Source organism: Eptesicus fuscus, chromosome 15 (assembly GCF_027574615.1).
Source record: "Eptesicus fuscus isolate TK198812 chromosome 15, DD_ASM_mEF_20220401, whole genome shotgun sequence".
In the NCBI taxonomy this organism is placed as follows: Eukaryota; Metazoa; Chordata; class Mammalia; order Chiroptera; family Vespertilionidae; genus Eptesicus; species Eptesicus fuscus.
Window position 1 is genome coordinate 49,340,918 of NC_072487.1, and position 17,673 is coordinate 49,358,590.

Below are 17,673 nucleotides of genomic sequence, written 5' to 3' on the forward strand. Positions count from 1 at the left end.
CGGGCAGGGGCGTGGCAAGGCGGGCTGCGCGTGGCAGGGCCGGTGGGCGGGGTGGGGCGCACAGCAGCAGCTCCAGCAGCCGAGGAGGCGGTGGCAACCTGCGTGGCCGGTCGGGGTGGTCAGAGGCCGTGGCAGCGCACGGCCACAGAGGCAGCTACGTCAGCGGGCACGGAGGGTCGGGAGTGTGGGGCGAGGCTTGCAGCGGCAGCGGCTGTGTCCCCCACAAGGCCACAGAGGCAGAGGTGGCGGCGGGCTGGGTTGGGTGGGTGGAATGGGTGGGAGGTGCCCCGCCCGTTCCGCCCGCCCTGCCCCGCCTCGCCCGCTGCAGCAGGAGAGGTGGCGGGGGCGGGAGGGAAGCCCGCCAGAAGTCTTGCAGGAAATATTCCTGCAGCGGGTCCCTACTTTCATTCATAATAGCCATTGTGAAAGTGAAAAGATGTTATTCATTTGTTTCTTTCCTTTCTCTATACCTAAATAATCATTCTTTAGTTGCACAGCTTACCAAATTTAGAGCTACTTTCTCTTGGTAAAAGCTTTATTGATATAATCCATATGTCATACAATTCACCCATTTAAGAATACAATTTGCCCAGCTGGTGTGGTTCAGTGGTTGAGCAATCTACCTATGAACCAGGAGGTCATGGTTTGATTCCGGGTTAGGGCACATGCCCAGGTTGTGGGCTCGATCCCCAGTGTTGGTTGTGCAGGAGACAGCCGATCATTGATTCTCTCTCATCATTGATGTTTCTTTCTCTCTCCCTCTCCCTTTCTCTCTGAAATCAATAAATTATATATATATACATATATATACACATATGTATCATATATATACATATATATATGTATATATATATATATATATATTTAAAAAATACAATTCAATAGTGTTTAGCTCTGGTCAGTGTGGCTCAGTTGGTTGGAGTGTTGTCCTGTGCATCAAAAAGGTGGTGGGTTTGATTCCTGGTGAGGGCACATGTCCAGATTGCAGGTTCAAACCCTGGTTGGGACGTGGGTGGGAGGCAACTGATCAATGTTTCTTTTTTCCTCCCTCCCTCTCTCTAAAATCAATTTAAAAAATGAGTTGGTAAGTGCTTCCCTTTCTTTAAAAAAACTGTTTAGCCCTAGTCAGTTTGGCTCAGTGGATAGAGCATCAGCCTGCGGACTGGAGGGTCCCAGGTTCGATTCTTGGCAAGGGCACATGCCTGGGTTATGTGCTGGATCCCCAGTCGGGGCATGCTGGAAGCAGTCAATCAATGCTTCTCTTTCATCATTGATGTTTCTATCTCTCCCTCTTCCTCTCTGAAATAAATAAGAATATATTTTAAAAATGTTTAGTGTATTTACAGGGTTTTGGAATCATCATAGTCAATTTTAGAACATTTTCATCAACCCATAGAGAAATCTGCTAGTGATGGTGACTACATTTTAAAAACGGTTTAGCATTGCTCTATGTATGCTAAATTTAGAAGGTATTTTACCAGCTAAAGACGTAATATTAAAATAATATTATTTGTATTTTGTCTTTTCCTAAGCTAAGGAAGATATAAACTGATTTACTTCGACTTACATTTTTGTTTTGCTTTTAAATAGGGAAGAAATCCATTGTTAGAAACCATATATGTCATTGTAGAAAACCCTTGTCCATCAGTGAGAAAGCATACTAATAGAATTTGATACAGCTGTATAATTTGTTATTTTGAATTCTGGCATTTTAAAAAATGAAATTTCCTTCCACTAGGATGGGTTAAAATATTACTAGTATTTATTCAGTGATTCTATTTTATCTAATTTCAGTGTGATGAACATATATATATATATTTTAAACATTGAAGTACAGTTTACATGTAAAATTTGTCCTGTTTTCTGTGAATTGTGATAGATGTGTATAGTCATGTAAGCAGTAATACAATAAAATATAGAACAGTTCTATCAACCTAAAAAAATTATTGTGTTCCCTTTTATAGTCATTTCCTTCCGTTATCAGTCCCTGGTAGCTAGATTACTTTTCTGTCCCCCATTCCAGAATATCATAAATGGAATGACATAGTACGTAACCTTTTGAGTCTGGCTTCTTTCACTTACCATGATACATTTGAGATTCATCCCCATGGTGTGGTGTATCAGTGTACCACATTTAGTTTACCCATTTAAAATGTATAGTTCAGTGGCTTTTAGAATATTAAGTTGTGCAATCATCACCACAATCACTTTTATTTTTTTTAAATATATTTTATTGATTTCAGAGCGGAAGGGAGAGGGAGAGAGAGATGGAAACATCAATGATGAGAGAGACACATCGATCGATCGATCGATCAAGTGCCTCCTGCATGCCTCCTACTGGGGATTGAGCCTGCAACCTGAGTATTGAACCCAGAACCTCTTGGTCCATGGGATGATGCTCAATCCACAGAGCTACACCAGCCTGGCTCACCACAATCACTTTTAGAACATTTTCATCACCCCAAAAAGAACCCTTGTAGCCCTTTCCTATGATCTTTCCATCCTTCTGTCAATTTTTATATATAGTGCAAGGTATGGATTAAGGGTGGGTGTTTTTGTTTTTTTTTTGCATATGAATGTTTTGGCACCATTTTTGAGAAGACCGACCTTTCCCCTTTGAAATTCCTTTGTACCTTTGTTTAAAGTCATTTGGCTGGTCCTGTGGTCCTGAGCGCTGCAAGGTCTCAGGCTGCAGGTTTGATTTCCTGTCAAGGGCATGTACCTGGGTTTCAGGTTTGATCCCCAGCCCCGGTTGGGGCACCTGTGGGAGCTTACCAATCCGTGTGTCTCTCTCTCCCTCTCCTTCCCCGCCACTCCTACTTCCCCCCTCCCACTCTCTCTAAAACTCAGTGGAAAAAATATCCTTGGGAAAGGATTAACAAACAAAAAAGTCATTTGGCTATATGTGTATGAGTCTATTTCTGGACTCTGTTCTGTTAGTCTATGTGATATATCCTTATACCATTTCCATAGTTTTTTATGATCCATAGTTTTTTAATTAGTGCAGCCTCATAGTTAAGTTGATGGTAAATTCTTCAACTTCTTTTTCAATATTGTTTTGGCTATTATATTTCCTTTGGCTTTCCATGTAAATTTTAAAATTAACTTGTTGGTTTCTTATAAAAAAAGAAAATCCCAGCTCTGGCTAGGTGGCTCAGTTTGGTTGGAGTGTCATCCCGTACACCAAAAGGTTGCGAGTTCAATTTCCTATCAGGGTACATACCTAGGTTGCAGGTTTGTTCCCCAGTCAGAGTGAGTACTGCAGGCAACCGATCAATGTTTTTCCTTTCTCTCTAAATCAGTAAAAACATATCCTTGGGTGAGGATTTTAAAAAAAGAAAAAAGATCCTTTTCAGATTTTAATTCTGTTTTGAGTAATTTTTACAAGATAGTTGCAGTATATTTACTTTAAAAAAGCTTACAGTGGGAAATAAAAATGTTTTCACTACAATGCCTTGCAATATACTATAGTGCAGGCTAATAGATACCACACCATAAATTTATATACTTAGCCTTAATTTTTTTCTGCTTATGTCTTAGGTAAATAAAAGGTGTAAACACCATACCATATCGAGGGAGATAAACTTTAGGTTGAAGAGCTGAGAGTATTTGTGTAAGAAAAGACTTTGCACCTACTTACTTATCTAGGGGTTGAAAGTGCAAAGATAATATTAAGCTAGATGTGTGGTTTTATGTTTTTTCCCCCCCTTCATTTTAAAAAAAATGTATACAAAATTAAAACAGTACAAAGGTTGTATGTCATTCATTCCCACCTCAGAAATTTCAGTCTTTTTTTTAAAAAAATATGTTTTTATTGATTTCAAAGAGGAAAGGAGAGGGAGAGAGGTATAGAAAAATCAATGATGAGAGAAAGTCATTGATTGGCTATCTTCTGCGCTTCCCTTATTGGGGATTGAGCCTGCAACCTGGGCATGTGCCCTGACCTGGACTCTAACCATGCCAATAGGTGGATGCTCAACCACTGACCCATATTGGCCAGGCTCTGCTTTCTTTTTTAAGACTTTGGAACTGAGAAGTTTGAGGACTATGTCAGTCCTGTTACCTTTTAGTCTTCTGATTTCCTGTTTATAGCTTCAATTTTCTTTCTTTTTAAAAAGTTTTTTTAAAAGTTTTTTATTTTTGTTGATTTTAGAGAGAGAGAAACATCAGTTTGTTGTTCCATCTATTTGTGCATTCAGTGGTTGATTCTTGTATGTGTCCTGACCGGGGATTGAACCTACAAACTTGGCATATCAGGATGATGCTCTAACCAATTAAGCCACCCAGCCATTTTTCTTGTAACTATTTGTTTATATTTTCTCAAGACATCATGAGTCTAAGAAGTATTTTCTTGTTTTTCAGGTTCTAAATGGCTTCTAAGAAGTTGGGTGCAGATTTTCATGGTAAGTAGACTATTAGATATTATGCTTTAAGTTTTGATTTGATCAGAAATTTGAAATCACTTACTTAAGTGCTCCTTTTTATTTAAATGAGCAGCTTGAGAAAAATAAAAGTGTACAAGGTAGCATATACATTCCCTAGGACTTCAGATAACTTTAATACATATATTTTTTTACTTCGGAATTTTTTTCCCATTACTATTTACATTCGGTATTCTGTATTAGTTTAAGGTGTACAGCATAGTGGTTAGATAATCGTAAACTTTACAAGGTGGTCCCCCAAATATTTCAAGTACACCATACATTGTTATTATAATATTATCGACTGTATGCCTGATGCTGTAATTTACATCCCCAGGACTATCCTGTAACTGCCAATTTTTACTTCTTAATCCCTTCACCTTTTTTATCCAGCCTTCCCCCCGGCAACCTCCCTTTCCTTTGGCAATCGTCAGTCTGTTCTCTGTGTCTATGAGTCTGTTTCTATAGATAGCTTTAATATTGAAGTAGTTCCTCAAATGCATAGTTTGTCTCTCTGTGGTTATTATACTTGAAACTACCAGAGTTGGTTAGGAAGGCTGCCTCTTTTTGTTGTTCTTTTTCTTAAATCCTCACTGTTGGATTTTTTGTTGTTGTTGATTCAAGAGAAGGAGGAAGGGAGGGAGAAACATTGATGTGATTGGTTGCCTCATGCACACGCCCCAACTGGGGATTGAACTCACAACCTGGGTATATGTGCTCTGATCGGAACCAAACCTGAGACCCTTTGGTGCATGGGCCAGGGCTCTCTAATCACTGAGCCACAGTGACAAGGGCTTCGTTGTTCTTTGGCAGTATTTTGAAATATTTATCATTCCCTGGTCATAGCTCTTCTCCATCTCAGGTATGAAAAATTCTAAACCTTTAGCTGATATTTTGATTTAGTTGCCCCTCCCCAAAAGGTAGTAATATACTGCAAATAAACCATGATCAGTAGATCAATGTATTATAGAAGTATCAATAGTAGTAATTACAATTTTGTACTAGAGACTAATAGTTTACCATCTTTTTCTAAGATATGGCATTTGTAAACTTCATTATCTGCACTTGGGAGGAATGGAGGTGCCTAAGAAGTCATAATTAAAGAACTCTTTTCATATAGTAGAAGATAAGAATCCAAGAACAAAAATATCCAAACAACACAATTATTTTTAAAAGGGTTTTAAAACTGATCTTCCATTTTATAAATCATGTCATTGTAAGAATGATTTGCTAGACAACTTGGCAACATGTGTTGGTCTGCTCTTCTGATTATGAAGTTGTTTGATTGTATGATTGACCTTAGTCAGGGTGGTACAGCAGGTACTGCGCTGTCAACTTGCTTATATACACTAGACAACAGCTTTAATATTTCGAATCACCATTGTACATATATGTACACTCATTACTTGCATATATTTTGTTAAATCCCTTTGGGGTTAAGTAATTCAAATTCTGGAATTTGCATTTTACATACAGGTCAGCCATCAGATATCCCAGGTAAGTTATCCTGTGTAAGGATTATTACAGGGCTCCTTCAAAGTACAGTAAAGTGCAACATAATGATGTTTTAGTTAACAGATTGAATATAGGATGGAGGTCCCATAAAATTATAATGGAGCTAAAAAATTCTTATCACCTAGTGATGTGATAGCTGTGTCATCATGTAGGACAAAAATGCATTACTTGTGTTTGTGGTGATGGTGGTATAAGCAAGACACTTTATAATAATATATAGCACATAATAATACTAGTACACAGTACATAATGCTTGATAATAGTAAACAGCCGAAACCGGTTTGGCTCAGTGGGTAGAGCGTCGGTCTGCGGACAGGAGGGTCCCGGGTTCAATTCCGGTCAAGGGCATGTACATTGGTTGCGGGCACATCCCCAGTAGGGGGTGTGCAGGAGGCAGCTGGTCGATGTCTCTCTCTCATCGATGTTTCTAACTCTCTATCCCTCTCCCTTCCTCTCTGTGGAAAATCAATAAAATATATTTAAAAAAAAAATAGTAAACAACTGTGCTATTGGTTTATGAATTTACTGTATTATACTTTTTATTATTTTATTTATTTTTTTAAAAAAAGTATTTTTATTTCATAAAGGAAGGGAGAGGGAGAAAGAGATAGAAACATCATTGATGTTAGAGAATCATTGATCGGCTGCCTCCTGCACACCCCCCCCACTGGGGATCGAGCCCGCAACCCAGGCATGTGCCATTGACCGGAATCGAACCCTGGACCCTTCAGTCTGCAGGCCGATGCTATATCCACTGAGCCAAACCAGCCAGGGCACTTTTTATTATTTTAGAGTATACTGTATTTATATAAAAAAAGTTTGCCATAGCACAGTATGCCCTGTTATGATGGGACAGACTTAGACATCTCATGTTTATTGCACCTCTTTTTTTGTTTGTTTTTTAATATATTTTTATTGATTTCAGAGAGGAAGAGAGAGAAAGAAACATCAGTGATGAGAGAGAATCATTGATTGGCTACCTCCTGCATGCCCTCTACTGGGGATTAAGCCCCCAACCTGGGCATGTACCTTTGACCGGAATTGAACCTGGGACCCTTCAGTCTGCAGGCTGATGGTCTATCCACTGAGCCAAACCAGCTAGGGCTGCATCTCTTGATTGCATCATTTTCTCTAGTGCTTGATTTAATCTTGTGTTGTTTTGCTCATCATGGCCTCTAATGTACAAATATCCACTGCTAATGTTGTCACTAAGCAGCCACATTGAGTGATTGCTCTAGAAATGAAATTGAGTGATCATATAATCTTTTATATATACATATATGTTTTGATTGATTTCAGAGAGGAAGGGAGAGGGAGAGAGAAACGTCAGTGATGAGAGAGAATCATTGATCTGCTGCCTCTTGCACACTCCTACTGGGGATTGAGCCTGCAACCCAGGCATGTGCCCTGACCAGGAATGGAACCCTGACTGGGAATGGAACCCTGACCTCCTAGTTCATAGGGTTGACATTTAACCACTGAACCACACTGACCAGGCTGATCATATTATAATCTTGAAGAAAAAGAACAAAGTGATAGAAGTTGTAAAGGATCTATGTTATTGAAGGCAATAAGACTAACAAAAAGTTGAGAAGGGAGAAACAGACATGGAGAAACTTCTAATGACCAGACATATAAGTGTATCTACCCTCTCAGCACTGTGATGATCATGGGCAAATCAAGAAGTTTGTTTGCGATGTTGAAAGAAAAGCCTGGACCTGACTACAATGTTGTATTTACTGGTAGCTCTAGGTGGTTTAAACGATTCAAGAATTGTTATTCATTACATATGAAAAAGTGAATGGTAAGTGAGTCTGACAGTGCTGATGTGACGGTTGCTGAAGAAATTTTGGAAACTCTTGATATGCTGATTGTGGAGGAAAATTACTTGCCAGAGCAAATATTCAATATGGATGAAACCTCCCTAATCTGGAAGCAGATGCCTAAAGGACTTTCTTCTATTAAGGAGGCTAAATCAGTGCCAAGTTTCAAGGCTTTTAAGAACAGAACAGTCTTGCTTGAGAGCAATATTGCAGGCTACAACTTGAAACCCTTTTTGATTTGGCACAGTGAGAACCCCAGTATCTTGAAACATACCATTAAGCACACACTGCCAGTATACCACAGAAACTGTAAGTAGTCATGGATGACCAAGCTCCTCTTCCAAGACGCTCTCCTGAATTGCTTTGCTAGCAAAATGGAGAAGTACTATTTTGAAAATTACATACCTTTCAAGATTTTGTGTATTGCTAATAACGTTCCTGGACATTCTCTTTTTATTGGTGATCTTCATCCCAAAATCAAATCTCCCTTCAAATACCACTCTTTGAAGCAATCGGTGGGTCAAGGCGTTATAGCAGCTTTTAAGGCCTACCACCTGGAGGAGGACCTTTGCCCAGGCTTTTGCTGCAGCTGAGGAAGACACTGATGCAATTCTGGAAGGATTATAACATCTATGACTGCAACAAGAACCTTGCTCAAGCTTAGGGTGGTGTCATTAAGGGGTGTATGAATGGCATCTGGAAACAGACATTCAAGAGGTTCATGTGTAACTTCAGAGGATTTGCCAAGCATGAGGAGGTTGCAGAAATCAACAAGCTGTGGTTAAGATGGCAAACAACTTGAACCTGTCTGGATAAGGATGACATTGAGCAGCACTTAAAGGTGGTTTCTGAGTAATTGACTAATGAGAAGTTGTTGTAATTGGGAACCGGAACACATAGCTGAAAACGAGGCAAGAGAAAGCAAAATTGCAGGAGAGGAAAAAGAAGACGACCCCCCCTCCCCCAATAAAATTTACAATGGAGGGTTTAGCAAAAGCTTTTGTAGACCTTAACAAGTTCCTTAAAAAGTTCAAAATATGGACCTCAACACTTTCATTAACAGGAATGTTTATGGTGCAGTATCTGCTTAGAAGCAAATCTGATGGAAAAAAGAACCAAGCAAACCCCGTGGACATGTTTTCTGAAGATTGACACCTCCTCAAGAAGAGCCCGATACAGATCCTTCAGGAGGTATTTTAGAAGTCAGCACTTATCATAGGAGATGACAGCTCCATGCATGTTATTTCCCTTGCAGACCTTGTAGTGGGACAAGATGTGGATGTGGAAGACAGTGATGTTGATGCTCCTGATGACACTATGTAGGCTAGTGTTTGTTTCTTAGTCCTCACCCGAGGATATGTTCATTAAAAAAAAAATTGATTTGAGAGAAAGAGATTGAGAGAGAAATATTGATGGGAGAGAAAATATCAATTGGTTGCCTTCTGTAGGAGTTCTACCAGGAGGGAATTGAACCCCCAATCTTTTGATGTGTGATACTCTGCTTCAAACACCTGAGCTACCCAGCCAGGACTCTGTCTTAGTTTCTTTGTTTGTATTTTTTAAATATATATTTTTTATTGATTTAAGAAAGGAAGGGAGAGGGAGAGAGAGAGAAAACATCAATGATGAGAGAGAATCACTGATCGGCTGCCTCCTGCATGCCCCACACTCGTGACAAGCCCACCACCCGGGCATGTACCCCAACCAGGAACCGAATCGTGACCTCCTGGTTCATGTATTGATGCTCAATCACTGAGCCACGCTGGCTAGGCTTTGTCTTAGTTTTTAACAAAAAATTTTAAAAAGTAAAAAAAAAAAAAAAAAAAAAAAGCCCTGGCTGGTGTGGCTCAATATTTAGAGCATCAGCTATGCACCAAAGGGTCTCAGGTTTGATTCATGGTCAAGGGCACATACCTGGGTTGCAGGTTTGATCCCCAGCTGCAGTTGCTAACCCTAACCCTAACCCAAACCTGACGAGCACGTGCGGGAGGCAACAAATAGGCAACCAATTGATGTCTCTCTCTCACATTGTTTATCTCTCTCTCTCTGCCTCCTTCCCTCCCTCTCTTTCACTCTCTGTAAAATCAATGGATCCTTGGGTGAGGATTAACAACAACAACAAAATAAAAAAATAAAATTAAAAAATTTTTAAATAGGGAAAAGCTTATAGAATTAAGGATATATAAATAAAACATTTTTGTGCAGCTGTACAATGTGTTTGTGTTTTAAGCTAAGTGTTATTACAAGACAGTTGAAAAGTTAAAAAATTTACAAAGTTTATAAAGTTAAAAAGTTACAGTAAAACTAGGTTAATTTATTATTGAAGAAAGAAAAATTTTGAAATGAACTGTACAGTGTCTACAAATTCTACAGAAATATCCTAGGCCTTTACATTCCCTCACCACTCACTCACTGACTTAGAACAATTTTCAGTCCTGCAAGCTTGGTTCATGGTTAGTGCCCTACACAGGTGTATCGTTTTCTGTCTTTTATACCATATTTTTATTGTACTTTTTCTACATTTAGATAAACAAATACTTACCATTGTGCTATAGTTGCCTACAGTATTCAGTGCATTAACATGCTATACATATAGGTTTGTAGTCTAGGAGTGATAAAGCTATACCATCCTAATATACAAAAACCCAGGGTCCATAACGACCAACTGAAGGCTTGACTGAACACCAGAAGTTAGTCCTGCAGTTGGTGCTGGGTTGCCGTGGCGACCCAGCACTGACTGCCACCGGTGCGGGCATGGCAACCCAGCACTGACTGCCGAGGGGGCTTGCAGATCCGGCCTGAAGAGAGAGGCAGGGTCTGATCTGAAGCCTCTGTGGCAGCTGTTGATCAACTGTTGCCTCTCTCTTTCTCTCCAGGTTTTGCCAGCAGCTGCGCCTCTGTTTCTCTCTGGGCCTCCTGGGGGCTGCTGATCTTTCCCACCTCTCTGATCAGGCCTGGAGATAAGCCCAGAGACACTGACTGGCATAGAAACCAACCAATCAGAACCAAATTGGCTGGCATGGGAGGGCAGTTAGGAGGTGAGATTAGGCCTGCAGGGGAGGGCAGTTAGGGTTGATCAGACAGGCAGAGGCAGGGGTGATCAGGCTGGCAGGGGAGAGAAGTTGGGGGCGAGATCAGGCCAGCAGGGGAGGGCAGTTGGGGGTGAGATCAGGCTGGCAGGGGAGGGCATTTGGGGGCGAGATCAGGCTGGCAGGGGAGGGCAGTTGGGGGCGAGATCAGGCCGGCAGGGGAGGGCAGTTGGGGGTGAGATCAGGCCGACAGGGGAGGGCAGTTAGAGGCAGGCAGGCAGAGGGGTTAGGGGCAATCAGGCAGGCAGGCAGGTGAGCAGTTAGGGGCCAGCGGTTCCAGATTGTGAGAGGGATGTCCGAATGCCGGTGTAGGCCCGTTGTGGGATCGGGCTTAAACCAGCAGTTGGACATCCCCCAAGGGGTCCCCGATTGGAGAGGGTGCAGGGTGGGCTGAGGGAACCCTCCTCCATACACGAATTTTGTGCCCTGGGCCACTAATATAGTCTATATGTGTAGTGGGCTGTAGTATCTAGATTTGTGTGAGTGTACTTTATGATGTTTGTACAGTGATGAAACCACCTACCAATGTGTCAGAATGTATCTCTGTTGTTAAGTGACCTGTGATTGTATTTAAATGATAAGAGAGGAAGATCTGAAGTTGCCTCGGCATCCTTTTTTTAGGAGAAAAGAGAGGACAGAGCCAAGGACAGAGAGCAAACGCCCTGTGAGAGGAAATAGCAAAAATTAAAAATTTAAATTTAGAGTCTTATTTTAAAAAGAAAGCTTTCTATCTTTAACCTTAGGGAACTCCTTTTTTGATGGGAGTGAAAATAAGTTGGACCCCAAGTTATGTGTTTCCGTTAAACCATTTAGAGAGACTATAATCTGAGTTTGTCTAATCAATAAAGGCTTTTTTAGAAAATCCTCTATCTCTTACATTCCTAACCAGAGTTTTATTGTTGAATGAAACATTCTACCTGAGTAAAATTTGAGAAAAGATTTTCTCTTTCTCTCTTTGGCTTCTTCTGCTTTAATATGCTGAGCTCCAACTTGAGTTTCAGTGACTTTGGTTGGGTTTTTAGATTAAGAATCTTATTTTTAGGTGTCATGTAGTTTAAGAAATAGAAATTAAATGTAATAATTGGAGAATAATTGGCAATCTTGTAGATATCTGAATGCAGGAAATCAAGTTCATCCTGGTCTTATAAGGCTGAAATTAGAAAACCAGAAAACTATTTTCTCCATCTCTCAGAAAGCTAAATAGACTTTCCTCACTGTTTTCTTTGTGAATGTGATCCATTTTAATTCTTCTGTTACATAGACTTGCTTTCTTGGCCTACTTGTGTAGAATGCACCAGGTCAAAATGGGCACCCCAGTTATGTTGTGTCTTGCCACTTGATCTTTTCACCTTTAGTGGCTAGCATCATATAGCTAGACTTGTATCTTTTGGTCAAGAGAGTATCTGATAAAAATTTAGAGTATCCCCCTAAATTAGATATTCTCTGACTTTGGAGATGTGTGTGTGTGTGTGTGTGTGTGTGTGTGTGTGTGTGTGTGTAAGTCTTCTAGGGCATTTGGGGTGTGGACAAGGAGATAACTGCTCTCATGAAAATGCTTTTTTTTCTATTTACATATTTGGGCTGATCAACTCTTGTGCTGCGCTGTCTTATGACTCATTTGATTTACCTTCTTTCCAATCAAGGTTGAACTTCTTCCACTGTCATTAATAACCATATACTGTGTTCTTAAATAGCACAATGAGAGATATAAACAGTTACTTTTCAAAGACCTTTAAAAATATTGTCCTTATGTACATTACAAACCCTTGGCTTAGTTTAAATCAGGCCTTTCTTGGATTCTAGTGCTTTATTATTTTTATTTTTTTTTATTTTTATTGATTTTTTACAGAGAGGAAGGGAAAGGGATAGAGAGTTAGAAACATCGATCAGCTGCCTCCTGCACACCCCCTACTGGGGATGTGCCTGCAACCAAGGTACATGCCCTTGACCGGAATCGAACCTGGGACCCTTCAGTCCACAGGCTGATGCTCTATCCACTGAGCCAAACCGGCCAGGGCGGATTCTAGTGCTTTAAAATGTCAATCCTCTTTCACTTTTTGTTTTGCTAATCCTCATCTGAGGATATTTTTTCCATTGATTTTTAGAGAGAGTGAAAGGGACGGGGAGAGACAGAGAGAGAAGCATCAATGTGAGAGAGACACATTGATTGGTTGCCTCCTGCACGTTCCCCAGTGGGGGCTGGGATCCAGGGTTGATTCAGGTCAACCCAGGTATTCCCTGTTGACCCGAGTCAACTCCCACCCTTCAGTCTGAGGGCAGACACTCTACCCACTGAGCCAAACCAGCTAGGGCAATCCTCTTTAATTTTTAGTTCATTAACTACTTGTTTCATCTGAAAAAAAAAGTTATTTTCCAGAAGTGACTTAAGAGATTCTAAAAAATATTTCAACAAAGTACTTTTTTAATATCTGAAAAAAATATCTTGAGATTCTAATTTAGGAAAACATGTCTCTATAATAAATTGGACTTAATAAAAGTAAACTTCCTCCTTTGAAAGGCCAAGCTGTCCAATTTATGACCATTTAGCTAACCTCTAAAGAGGTTTTGCTCTTGGTTTAATTTCTGCTAAGATATTGAAATACTTTTTCTGATTAGTAATAAAAAAGGTATTTTATATTATAGAAAAAGGTTTTAAATGTTCATCTGTTAATGCTTTATAGTGTTAATGTAGAGAAGTTGACCATCATTTAATTGTTCTCCTGTATGTCATATGCTGCCACCCTTTTTTCAAGATTTTCTCTTTTATTTTTTGTTTTCAATATTTTGACTGTTATGTACCTTGGTGTGATTTCTATTTATTTATTTTGCTTAGAGTTAGCTAAACTTCTGGGATCTGTGGGTTGATTTTTTTTTTTTTAATCACTTTTGGAAAATTTGCAGCCATTATCTCTTATCATATTTCTTCTGCCCCATTATCTTTTTCTTAACCTTTTGAAACTCTAATTACATATATGTATTAGGTTGTTTGATAATGTTCCAGAGATCTCTTAAGGTTCTGTTTGATTTTTTTTTTTCCTCTTTGTGTTTCTATTCAGTTAATTTCTTCTTTTTTTTTAATCCTCACCCAGTGATATGTTTTTATTGCTTTTTAGAGAGAGAGGAAGGGAGAAGGAGAGAAGGAGAAAAACACTGATTGGTTGCCTCCCGAACATGGCCCTACTAGGGATCGAACTTGCAACCTAGGTATGTGTCCTGACTAGGGAACGTGCCCCTACTAGACAATAGAACCCACAACCTTTTGGTGTATGGGACAGCGCTCCAATCAGCTGAACCACTTGGCCAGGCACCATTCAGTTAAAAAAAATTTTTTTTTTTTTACCTAAGTTCTGTGATTCTTTCCTCTGCTGAGTATTATCATCTGATTAGTGAATAGCCTGGCTTATGAACTATCAAAATTTTCTTCTCTGATACTGCATTTTTTAATTTCTAGCATTTCCAGTTGTCTCTTTATATTTCCATCTCTGTTGAAATTCCCCTTCTGCTCACATATGTTTACCTTTTCTATTAGATCCTTTAACATGTTTATTAGAGTTATTTTAAAACTCTAATAATTCCAATTTCTTAGCCATCCCTGGATTTGAGTCTGATGACTGGTTCCTTTCTTGATGGATCATGTTTTCTTGCTTGTGTGTCTTATTTTTTACCTAATAGTGTATATTAAAAAGTTCATTTTGCAGGTTATCTGGCTTGTTTTGTTAGGGTATAAGTAACATTTCCTTCCTACTTCACATTCTCTAGCAGATCTCTATGTAATTGTGTGTGTGTGTGAGAGCGAGAGAGAGAGAGAGAGAGAGAGAGTCTGTCTGTCTGTCTGTCTATCTATCAGATTTTGCAAGTGTTACTTGATTTAGCCTTTAAGGTAGTGATACCCAATCATGAAATTGCAGTTTTCCACATAATTATTTTTAAAATATATTTTATTGATTTTTAGAGAGGAAGGGAGAGGGATAGAGAGTTAGAAACATCGATCAGCTGCCTCCTACACACTGGGGGTGTGCCCGCAACCAAGGTATATGCCCTTGACCGAAATCGAACCTGGGACCCTTGAGTCCGCAGACCGACACTCTATCCACTGAGCCAAACTGGTTAGGGCTAATTTTAAGTTTGATCTGTTCTTTTTCAAAACCTGTTTGAATGAATTTGAATTAACAGTAAAACCAGAATTAAGCATAATCCATTTGCTTCCTTCTATTAGGAATTTCTCTTCCACATGGAATTGTAGCCTTTTTTTCAGAAAAACAAATAGGTCATAAGATCATAAGCATATTAGCAATTTAGAAAGAAAGAGAACAGAATGAAGTCTTCCCAGAATTTATAATGAGTCATTCATTACACATGCAGCCCAGTCTCTTCCACCACATGATATAATGCAAAGTGATGTGCAGAACCTGACTTAAAGGACTGCCATAGCCCCAGTTATCAGAGATACACTTTCTTTTTCTAAATTGAACATAGGAAAATGGGCTCAGATGTTTTAGAAAGATTTTCAGTAATAAAGACTGAAACTAAAGGTGTTTGGTGAGTCAGGAAATTGTTAGCCATAATGCTTAATTCTCTGGTCCATATAGGTTGAGTTTTTATTGAATCTATTTAAAAATGGAAATGTATTGAGAAAAAAAGAGAAATTGATGTGTTTAAATAGATATTCTGATATATTGAAAAAAAATAGTTCCTAAGGCATGGTTATATTTGCAAAATATATTCTTTGTAATGCTCACAGAATTGTGATTATTCAAAATGTCCATTATTCAAAAGGTTGCTTTTTTTGTTGCCATCTCTTTAAATGCCTTTTTGTTCTTTATTTCTATCCCCTCCTCCCAATAATCACACAACGTTCAATCCTAGTTAACAAAGTTTAAAGGACTAAGGGAAGGTTAGGGGATGTGCTAAATCACCATGGCATTGACTTCGTTAGTGAAATGAGACTGATTTTTATTTTATTTATTTACTTTTTAAAACATTTTTATTGATTTCAGAGAGGGAGAGATAATCATTGATTGTCTGCTTCCTCCACGCCTCACTCTGGGTATCCCCACACTGGGTGTCAAGCCTGCAACCTGGCCATGTGCCTTGAGCAGGAATCGAACCATAATCTTCTGATTCATAAGTCGATGCTCAAATGCAGAGCCATGCTGGCCAGGCTAAAACTACTTTTAAAGCAGATATCTGTAATTGGTGCTAATTTAGATGTTTAAAGGTGTTCTAGTTGATCTTGTCTGTCCCTAAGCCAGGGCCTAGTTCCATCTATAGAATATTAAGTCATTGGTGTATGTAACAGTTATAGTTTCCTAACTGAAAGGTAGGCAAGGAAACTGAACACCTTTCTTGAGAGATATTCTCAGTCTCAGATATCTTTAGTAATTTTTATAGATAGTCCCCCTCCCCCAAATTTTTCATTACCATATAATAGAATTGTTTAAGAAAATTCTGTTAGGATTAATGTGGACAGATTTTCTTTTTTTCTTTTTTTTTTTTGACAGATTTTCTTATACTTGTATATTGTATAGGCATGTGTTAGGGTTTTTTGTAATATGTATCATATTTTAAACAAAATACTTAATTTTTTTATTGTTAACTTGATTTTATTTTTTTCAGTACTGCTTTGAAAATGCTAATTTCAGCTTTGTTTCCAATTAATCAGGGTACTAGCCAAAGATAGAATATAATTTTCAGGAACATTTGAGCACTCATTTTCATGGAAGACAGATAAAAATTGTTTAAAATTAAAAAGAGCTTTGTTTTTAACCTCTATAACATAAAGATTTTATAAGTGGCAGAAGGTTTTAGTGTTGTAACCAGCACTTGGTTTTGTTGGCAAGCTAGGTGATTTTTTTTCCACCTGTTACATTTTTGTGACTTTATCCAGAATCTTATAAACGTGCTGTGTCTTGTATGAGTACTCTATTAAAACATTTTCATGACTAGTTTTGCCATTTTAGGTAAATAATTTTGAATTTTAATATTAATTGAATGTGAGTTAGTGTGGGGTTGAGAGTTAAATATGAAAGAAGTAGAAGACCATGTCTTCTTTATTTGTTCTTCACTTATTGAGCAAATCTCATCTGCCGGACATTATACTGAACTTGGGGGATGTAGAGATGAGACATTTATCTCTTACTAAGGAACATTCAAATTATCACTTATAGTCTCTGGGGGAAGTACGACCCCCCCCATAGAGGGCGTGGAGAAGACAGCTGATCAATGATTCTCATAATTTGATAAATATTATCAATGGAAATGAACTATTAATAACAGAGGTGGTGTGAATTAGGTATTCTGAGATTGAGAAGGGAGGTGCATCGGTAGCAGCTTGTATGTCGAAATGTATTGAATGTATCAATAATTTTAAATATAAAAAAATCCAAATAAATAAGTTTGTATGAAAAGAAACTCCAGTTTTTTATTCTACTGCCGCGCTTTGTAAAATCTGGGGTATTTAAAAAATTAAATCCTGAGTGGAATAAAGGAATGGAGAAAAAAGCAAGTGAGTGCAAAGGGTTAAAGGACTAAAATTTTTTAATCAAGTAAATAAGGGTGGGAATGTGATAGGTATTGCCAGCTGAGAAAACAGCACTTAAAAGGGTATGACCAACTTGGAAATTTTCCTAGTGTTAATAATTATGGTTATGCCCCAGAAAAATTATTAAATTGAATACTTATGGATTTAATTTGCAAGCTGAGTGACAGAATGTTTTGATTCCAGCTGTGGGGAGGGGGGGAGCAGGGGTCTTCTTCCTGATGGAGGGTTTCAGGTGTATCAGACCAATACCTACACAAGATTAGATATGATGACAAGATTACAAA

The 17,673-nt window shown here is 38.8% G+C and overlaps 1 protein-coding gene across 4 annotated transcripts in view; it reads left to right on the plus strand.

Moving 5' to 3' along the window:
* UBAP1 (ubiquitin associated protein 1) overlaps positions 1-17,673 on the plus strand; it is a 44,360-nt gene that overhangs the window by 9,626 nt on the left and 17,061 nt on the right. For all 4 annotated transcript variants that reach the window (XM_008141976.2, XM_054726807.1, XM_054726806.1 and 1 more), the window contains exon 2: positions 4,363-4,403. In XM_008141976.2, coding sequence (XP_008140198.1) covers positions 4,370-4,403 — 34 coding nt within the window. In that variant the 5' untranslated portion in view covers positions 4,363-4,369. The remainder of the gene's footprint in view (positions 1-4,362; positions 4,404-17,673) is intronic.